This window comes from Crassostrea angulata, chromosome 6 (genome assembly GCF_025612915.1).
Source record: "Crassostrea angulata isolate pt1a10 chromosome 6, ASM2561291v2, whole genome shotgun sequence".
Classification (NCBI taxonomy): Eukaryota; Metazoa; Mollusca; class Bivalvia; order Ostreida; family Ostreidae; genus Magallana; species Magallana angulata.
In genome coordinates this window covers 34,829,225-34,838,664 of record NC_069116.1, presented here as the reverse complement: position 1 = coordinate 34,838,664, position 9,440 = coordinate 34,829,225, and the positions used below count along the sequence as shown (strand labels likewise).

Here is a 9,440-nt window from a genome sequence, read left to right as displayed (position 1 = left end):
AATAAAGATATTGCCAAAATCATAAAAATCATACCGCTCCAAAACAATTCATACCAAGGAAATAAATTATTCCCAAAATCATCAAATAGATATAATTATGTATTTGCCCGAGGTATATTTGCGATAATGTTACTATGTAAATTTAATAAATTTTCATTTTCCGGGGGGGGGGGTCGCCCTCCCCCCCCCCTCCTCTAGATCCGCGCATGTTAATGATGTCAAAAATATTGTTCGGTTTGCTTTGATGATAAATCAATATTTCTAAAAAAAAAAATACAGATTAATTTTGCAAAGAATTACATAATCTTACTAACTACCACCTAAACTAAATAACTTTTGTAAATAAACGTTAACTTTCTTCACGGTGTGTAAGTAGGGGAGGGGTGGTTGGGGAAATCAGTGTGATAGGCCCTAATATTTTATTTAAAAAAGAAATACCCCGCCCGAAAGACACAAAACAAAAACATAATGAAATACGTATGCAAGTACATCATACATAATACATGATTGTGTTTATGCAAACCACTTGTAAAACTTTTTTAATAACACACTTGAATTAAAATGCCTGCCAAACATATGGAAACAGGCCAATGTTACACCGGTTTACAAGGGCAAAGGTAGTCCAGATCTAGTCAATAAGGATAGACCAATATCCCTGACCAGTTCAGTTTGCAAAATTATGGAAAAATCATTTTTAAATATTTGTACAACTTTATCTTAGAAAATGATATCATAACAAAAAATCAATCAGGATTTCAACCTAATGATTCAACTGTCAACCAGTTAGTGGAAATTTATAATACCATAATATAAAACTTAGATTAAGGTAAAGATGTCAGGTTTATCTTTTGTAATATTTCAAAGGCCTTTGATTAAGTATGGCACAAAGGCCTGCTCTTTAAGTTTGAGTCTTGTGGGATAAATGGTAATATGTTGAAATGGATTGATAACTATTTAAATATGATAGAGTCCAAATAGTAGTACTAGATGGTTTTCATTCAAATTTTAGACCTATTACAGCAGGAGTCCTACAAGGCTCTGTTTTAGGTCCTTTTTTATTTATCCTTTATATTAATGACATATCTAATAATCTGGTTAATAATACAAGATTGTTTGCGGATGATACCACTTTGTTTATTGTTGTAGATAATGATGTTTACGCAGTAGCATTTTCATTAACAGCTGATCTAGATAAAATTGATACAGGGTCTGCCACATGCGCTGTGGATTTCAACCCTAACAAAACTTGTAATATAAATTTTTCATGAGGGTCAAATAATCATCCTTAGGGTCATTTTGGTTTCAACGGTAGTATTATTGATGAATCTAAAGCCCGTTGTCATCTTGGTCTTATCTTTCAAAGTGATGCTAGATGGTCATGTCATATAAATAATATATATGAAAAAGCTTTTCCACGGTAAAATCTTGCATTAATTAAGATTTATTTTGCTTTCATTCGACCAATTCTGGAGTATGGTAGTATTGTATGGAAAAATTGCTCACAAGAAAATTAAAATCTCTTAGAAAATGTCCAGATAGAAGCAGGTAGAATAATTACAGGTCTTCGGAAAACTCATCTAGGACTGCTTTGTATTCAGAGTTTGGGTGGGAACCATTACATACGAGAAGGGAAAAACAAAAACTTTCATTATTCAAGATTGTTTATGGGATAGCTCCTGTATATTTACAAGATTTGACCCTGCCTTTCAAACCACCACAGCATGGATAAAATCTTCGTAATGTTGGTAACTTTAACTTCATTATACCACAGTCTAGGACAGTTGCATATTTTAACAGCCTCTCGCCATCAACTATTCGGCTATGGACTAATTTATCATTGGAAAAAAATGTATTGAGTCCTTTTCATCTTTCAAAAATGTCCTTAAAAAGCAATCAGTAGAATTAGCAAAAAATTCTAAAGTTTACAATTATGGAAATTGCAAAGAAAATCTTGCTCAAAAGTATTAACATGCTGAAGAATAACAAGGCATGTGGAGATGATAGAATATTTAATGAATATATTAAAAGTACACATGACTGTATGTTGAACTTATATGTTGTATTATTTAACAAAATATTTGATTCTGGCGTGATACCTACACAGTGGATTTGTGGTAATATTATTCCAGTGTATAAAAATTAGGGAGATAACAAGGATCCACAGAACTATAGACCTATTCCACTATTGAGCTGTTTGGGAAAATTGTTTACTGCTATAATTAATGAAAGACTTAATAATTATGCAGATAGAGTTCAACTTATTTTTAGAAAATCAGGCTGGTTTTCGTAAAGGTTACAGCACTGCTGACCATATTTTTTCATTATATTCTCTTATAGAACTTTTCAAAATACACAAAATGAAATTGTATTGTGCTTTCATAGATTTAAAAAAAAAGCATTTGATTCTGTCTGGCATATCGGGTTATGGAACAAGGTTTTATTGAATAATATTGATGGAAAATGTTTTAAAATTATCACAAATATGTATAAAGGTATAAAGTCAAAAGTACTGGTCAATGGAAGATGTTCTGACTTTTTTGAATGTACTGTTGGAGTAAGACAAGGGGAAAATTTGTCACCTTTTTTATGTTCACTGTATTTAAACGACCTAGAAGAATATCTCCATGTAAATAATGTTAAGTCTCCAACAAGATTAGAAAAGATCTTAATCTTTGTTTAAGTCTTTTTGTTCTACTGTATGCTGATGATACCATCTTATTGTCTGAAAACCCTAAAGAATTCCAATACCTTTTGAATACTTTTTCTGAATACTGTAAAAACTTGCATCTTAAGGTCAATAGTAAAAAAACCAAAGTGGTCATATTTGGTAGAGGTAAAAGCAGTAACCAATTTACTTTTGAAGGCTCACATTTGAAAATAGTTAACAATTTTAAGAATTTAGGTGTTACATTTTGTAAAAGCAATTCATTCAATTTAAATTTTAATGATCTACATGAAAAGGCTATTAAAGCCATGTTTAGTTGTATTGGTAAATGTAGAAAGCATAATTTAGCAATTGACTGTAAATTAGACATGTTTGATAAAATTGTCCAGCCAATATTTTTATACAGCTGTGAAGTATGGGGTTTCCAAAGAACAAAGCTTATTGAGAAACTTCATCTTAAGTTCTGTAAACATATATTAAATCTGAGTTCCTCAACACCAAACTATATGGTGCATGGTGAACTTGGAAGGTATCCACTTATTATTAATATTAAAGTTAGAATGATTTCATTTTGGGGTAAATTAATTAATTCCCAGAATTCTAAGTTATCTTCAAAACTTTTTCATATACTCAAAAACTATAAGAATCCATGGTGTGAATTTGTAAAGAACATTTTAAATAATTGTGGATTGTCCTATTTATGGCAAGAAAATTCTATAAATATTCCTTGGTTAAAAACGAAAGTTCGCAGCATACTATTAGATCAGTTCAAACAAACATGGTATAGTGATGTTCAAAATTCACCAAAAAGTATAAATTACAGATTGTTTAAAAAATCATTGGCTTTTGAGGAATATTTTTTGAATTTGCCAACAAAACTATGGAAGAAATACTGTATTTTTAGAACTGGTAACTCAAAACTACCTATTGAGACAGGAAGATGGTTCAATATTCCAAGAGAGAATAGAACTTGCAAATTATGTACTTGTAATGAAATTGGAGATGGATTCCACTATTTGTTTAATTGTTCTGATCTTTGTATAACTGATGCTAAAAACATGTATTTACCAAAATATCATATATCAAACCCAAATGTTTTAAAATTTGAAGCAATGTTTAATGTATCAAACAAAAAACAACTTATCAAGATTTGTAAATTTATAAATACAATTATTGAGAGAGTTAGCTCTCTTGGTTAATGTACATGTACTAATCCTTCTTCACAATGTTGTATATATCTTCTCTACACTGTAAACACAGTTTATTGAGAATAAAGTTCATTGTCATTGTCAACCTCGAAATAAATCCAGTAATTTAAAAGCTCATCTTTTTAATTAACCAACATTTAAGTGACACTTCAACGGGTAATCTAATTGTGGTCACACATGTGAAGACTATCTTCATTTTTTCCTTGCTTTGTCCAGCTTAACATTAATCACAGAACAGTGCTCATTAGCAGTATTCAAATAAGGAATAAGGAATCATTCTTTGAGTATTATGAGATGATAATTTTGGTCGGGGCGTGATCAAATCCAATAAAGCCCGAAGGCGCTACTTTGACCTCTTGGCCCATAATGATGTTATGCAGACATAACAGTGGATTGCGCAGTGTATATATAAGGGAAAACATTTGAAGGTGTAAATATTGTTTGTTAAATCTTGTAATTTTAATTGTAATTCGCCAATTTTATTCATGTAGTTCATAATGTTATATCGCACAAAGACACTAGCTAGGAAACGTAATTTTATATTTGGATGTGCAACGGTTGAGGCTTCCTTATTTGGCATGGCAAAGCTTTCCGTCCATTTAGGAAAAAAGGACGGAAATGACTAGGATATACAGCTATTGCCCTTTTCTGTCAATGAAAGTTCACCCAAGATGTCAGTAACTGTTGCAATTCTGTCCATTGTATTTCCACTCTTTGCAAGTTTCATTGGCGCTCTCTTTCTCATCTGTGGACTCTTTCTCTTAAAACACTTTTCACAGCCAGCTATGTAGGTTCTAGTGTCAGCCTGTAACATAGTTTTTTGTCGAACGCGGGCTAGTGTCTTCTGCAGCAGCTTCGATATCATGACAATATTGGAAAACAGTTCTGCGTTCGCTTCCGGGTATTATTGCTTGTAGGGAAGATGCTTTTCCATTGCCAGGATCATACTTCCGGTATAAGATACCAAATTCTATAAAAAGCTATCCTTCTGAGACCAAAAGAGGTCTTGTAACATATCCAAGACCGCTAATATCCCCGTAAGCAGATTGTCTGGTACAGTGTACATATATGACTGTATCGATTGTCATCAGTGTCAACAATGTTACGCTGCGAGTTAGTATGACTAAATAAATGTTATAAGACTAGACATAAAGCGATGTACTTTTTATAACGTACCATTTCATTTTCTTGTTATCTCAAATAAATTCAGTATTCATTAGGTACAGCTTCGATGTCTTCATGGAAAATCATGTTTTAGATAGTTATTGACAGTGAAACTTGATTGTAAGGCGCTCGGATAAATATGAAAAAAACAAATTTCCAAGTGAGATCGTTTTTAGTTCACCCTAGCTCAAAGCTCACGTGAGCTTTTCTGATCACTTTTGATCACTTTTTCGTCTGTCTGTCTGTTTGTCAACTTTTACACTTTCGACTTCTCAAAGAACCACTGGGCCAATTTCAACTAAACTTGACACACAATAGTGTAACACATGATATGACATTGTATTGTGTTTTGGTTTATTGTATTTGATCACATAATACAATATCATAATACATGATACAATATAGTATTATATGATACTATATAAATAGTGCCTGTTTGGGAGGGTAACAGTTGAAATTGACACCCCGAGAAAACCATTGTCAACCGACGCGAAGCGGAGGTTGACAATGGTTTTCGAGGGGTGTCAATTTCAACTGTTATCCTCCCAAACAGGCACTATTTATTTTGTTATACTGAATGTCTTTTTTAAAAATTTTAAGAAAATTTTACTGCTTTTATATAGGAATAACGTGAATTCTACAGCGAACCGTACGCGCATAATTTTCGCGCATGTAACATTTTTTAATGTTACCCGTTGCCAAGTGCGTTGCTAACGCTGAGGGTAATAGTAAATATTATTAACTGCGTCTTAACCAATCAGATTTCAGTATTTAACATGAAAGTATAACAAAATATCATATCAAATAATACATCACAATATTGTACATCATGATATCATATTGCATGATAAAGCATGATATTGTATTGTATGATACTATATCATATTTCATACATAATATGATATTGTATCATATGATACAATATAATTTGATAAAACATCATATAATATGATATCATATCATATTAAATATCATGTATCATATGATACAATATTATATATTACAATATCATATAGTACAATTTATTGTGATTTAATAATAATTATATTATATAAAACCAATATCATATTTTACAATATCGTATGATACGATATTATTTAATATACAATATCGTATTATATGATACAATATTATGTATTGCAATATCATATGTAACAGTATCATGTGATAAAATAATACATTAATACACAAAGTGAGTCTGTATTTAACCGACATTCAGGACGTCATACTCAATCCCGTAATAATTGCTTAAAATAATTTTTTAAAAATGTCAATTTTTACCTGCATGATAGGCTTTTTTCCCCATATATTGCCGACAATGCAAAGAAACATTTCTTAAAATAATTTATACACATTTTAATTTCACGACAGTTAACCTTATCTTTGGAATTTTTATTCATTTTATTTAAAGAGGGTGTCGCTTCTTAAGTCTCATATTACCGGGTAATCACAATCTCAATACCAATGTCTTTAAATAGTTTGTTTTTCTTATCGATAACTTTGCAACTCAGCTGACGGACCCCGTGTAATTTTTTGCTTGGGGGGGGGGGGGGGGGGGTCTTATCACAACTTTGTGGTAGCGATAAGGATGCATTTGGAGATATCTTCTTAATTCAGCCGAGGCCTATACTTTAACAAATTGTTGCATGTACTCTAATAACAGTGTCGTCGGAAGCAAATTGAAAGGGGGTGGGGGGGGGGGGCTAAACTAATTATGAAAAATATTGACAAGAATTCCCGTAATCATGAAAATTCTAATCCGTGGGGGAGGGTATACCAATAACTCAAATCAAATTTAAGGGGGGGGGGGTGCTAGTATACCTACTATGACTCTAATTTTCAATATCACTATCAATATTTCATTCTCTTTAAGGTCTTTTAAGGAACAATTTTGTTTATTGTGAGGAAAAAGTAGGGGGGGGGGGTTGAATCCTCCCTGTTGCTATGTTCCTAATGGTTAGGTCTAACTTGGCAAAAAAGTTGGGGGGGGGGGCTAAGTCCCCCCCCCCTCCCGGTTCAGACGCCTATGAATAAAAATGCGTATATATCTTTATACACGTGTATTCAAACAAAGTCATTAAATGTAATTTTTTTCAGTTCTAAGAGGATATCTGAAGCCGATCGAATTCTTTACTCGCATCTTTTATACATTCTCTTGATAAAATGTACACCAATCTCATAATTTAATTTTCCGAAAAATAATACTCTATGAAATGTTGTTATCCAGAGATAATATGATTATAGGCTATTCCGTCCCTATTCCGGCGATTACGGCATGCCTTTACCTGCAGCTAGCCTTTTTCTATCAGTGACGTCACTGTTTCCATATAAGGTAATGTCAAAATTCGACAAACTTGTAGACTTTACATTTGTCAATTTGTATCATGTCAGATGTGCTATTGTCGAGCCTGAAGTTACAAAAGCAGAAACTACGGATTGAAAGTGTGCAAAGTTGAAGGTTTAATTAACTAATGTAAACAATAAATGTGCAAAATGTGCATCATGCAAAGGAACTGAGTCAAATCTTGCACGTGTTTATGCCCGAGTTTTATAGGTTACACGATCAGAATTACACATATTCATGCTCAGGCTCACACATCAACACGATTGCATAGTTTACATGTCTGGATTTTTGAACACGATTACCCTCCATAGAAATGGGAAATTTTAATTTTTCAGCAACATTTGATAGTAGAATGAGGTGAGCACACCGTTCAGACTAGAACTGTATCAAAGAAAGATTATCAGTTGTAATATCATATAATACGCATGGTTGTCAATATTTTTGTTACATCGATCACAACACGAGTTGATATGGGAATCGGTGTCAGTCTATCATGATCATCACATCATTTCAACAATCTTGAAAATGAAATTTCATAAAGATAAAAAGAAAATGGTGATTTCAAAAATTTTAAATTATGACAATTTTTTCAAATTGTTAATTATAGATGAACATTTGCATAAATTTTCCAATTATTAAAAATACGTACTGACACCACCAATTAAGCATTGAAAATTACAACTTACCAGGTAAAGACTGAGTAGTTCCAGTCTCAATTTCAGTGTTAATTTCTGTTCCTGGCAAATCAGTTGTCAAGGATGCAATCGGCTCACCTAAAACATCAATCCAGTCGTTTGTTTGATATACATTTTTGTACAATAAATATAGATTATTACATGGCAATTTTTATTTCACATCCTATATTAGCCCAAGGTCACTGTATATCAGCCCGAGAGCCGTCAGGCTCGAGGGCTGATATACACCGTCCGAGGGCTAATATAGGATGCGATATAAATGCATCTGATGTGTAATTCTATTATTATTACTAGTACTAATGAAAGTAAAGTTATAATGATTGATATGAAATTATCGACTTAGAATGATATTTTTTTCTTTTAAATATAGATTTAAAAAGATGCTTGATGTAAAATTCATTATCTCATTATAAAATATAAATTTCCGGGTTTAGCAAAAAATATTATGGATGTGACGAAAATGAAGCCTGTGTTGTCTCAGTGTGTAATTAACACTTCTGAATTTTACTGACTTGTATGAAGACAATGTTAAGACTGTGTATGAACAATCATAATGATCGTCACAAGAATACACGGGCTTTGTAGATAGTTATAAATCTTTCAAAGCAATAGATGGCATTTATCATGTTCAATAGCTACGCATACGTCATCACGTCCATCAGATTCGTAGCACCCTCTGTATTCAATTTTCTCATCTTTAATCTCAAAGTGTCAATGTGTAAAATGCTTTAGCTCGTAGCGTCTAAAGATAACCGCAGGATTGTATAAAAATTCTTGTACAAATTCATCACACGTATTTTATGAGACACAAAAATTGAATCTACCAGCCTAAAGTTTAATCGATTTCTTACCAACAAAAGCATTCATCTAATACCGGGACGCTCTTTTTCACCGGTCCATAAAGACATGTTTTTCATAAATAGACGTTTCTCGGGGGGGGGGGGGGGGTTGTTACGAAAACACTTAACTCCAATCCAGACCCCCTTCTAAATGAGAAAAAAGAACCTATGTCTTGTTTGAGGCGAAAACTCATATGTAAAATTAGACATACTAGTTCTCCTCTCATAGTAGAGCCATCCTAGGTAAGACTGTGGTCCTGTGTCTGACATCACATCCATGCGTACGGACAGAAGTTGACAAGAATAAGTGTCCATGTTGAACAGCATAGATTCACATTCATCGCGTCTCGTGCAGTGGGATGCACAGTCGATAACGCTGTGGAAATTCGATGTCAAAATAACATTGGTTTCCAGAGTTGCCCTGTTGTCGTAATGGGAATTTCTGTACATAAAATCGGAGATGAATTCCCCTCGTACCGCTAGGATGATCATTATCATGAAGACAATGAATTTGTTGCATTTCAT

General features: G+C 32.8%; 1 protein-coding gene across 1 annotated transcript; it reads right to left on the bottom strand.

Moving 5' to 3' along the window:
* Positions 1-7,751: 7,751 nt before the first annotated feature.
* Positions 7,752-9,440, bottom strand: LOC128187476 (uncharacterized). The gene is made up of 3 exons (XM_052857908.1): positions 9,128-9,440; positions 8,068-8,154; positions 7,752-7,762 (listed from the first exon to the last, which is right to left on the bottom strand). Exons 1-3 carry the CDS (start codon positions 9,438-9,440, stop codon positions 7,752-7,754), a joined length of 411 nt encoding a protein of 136 aa, XP_052713868.1.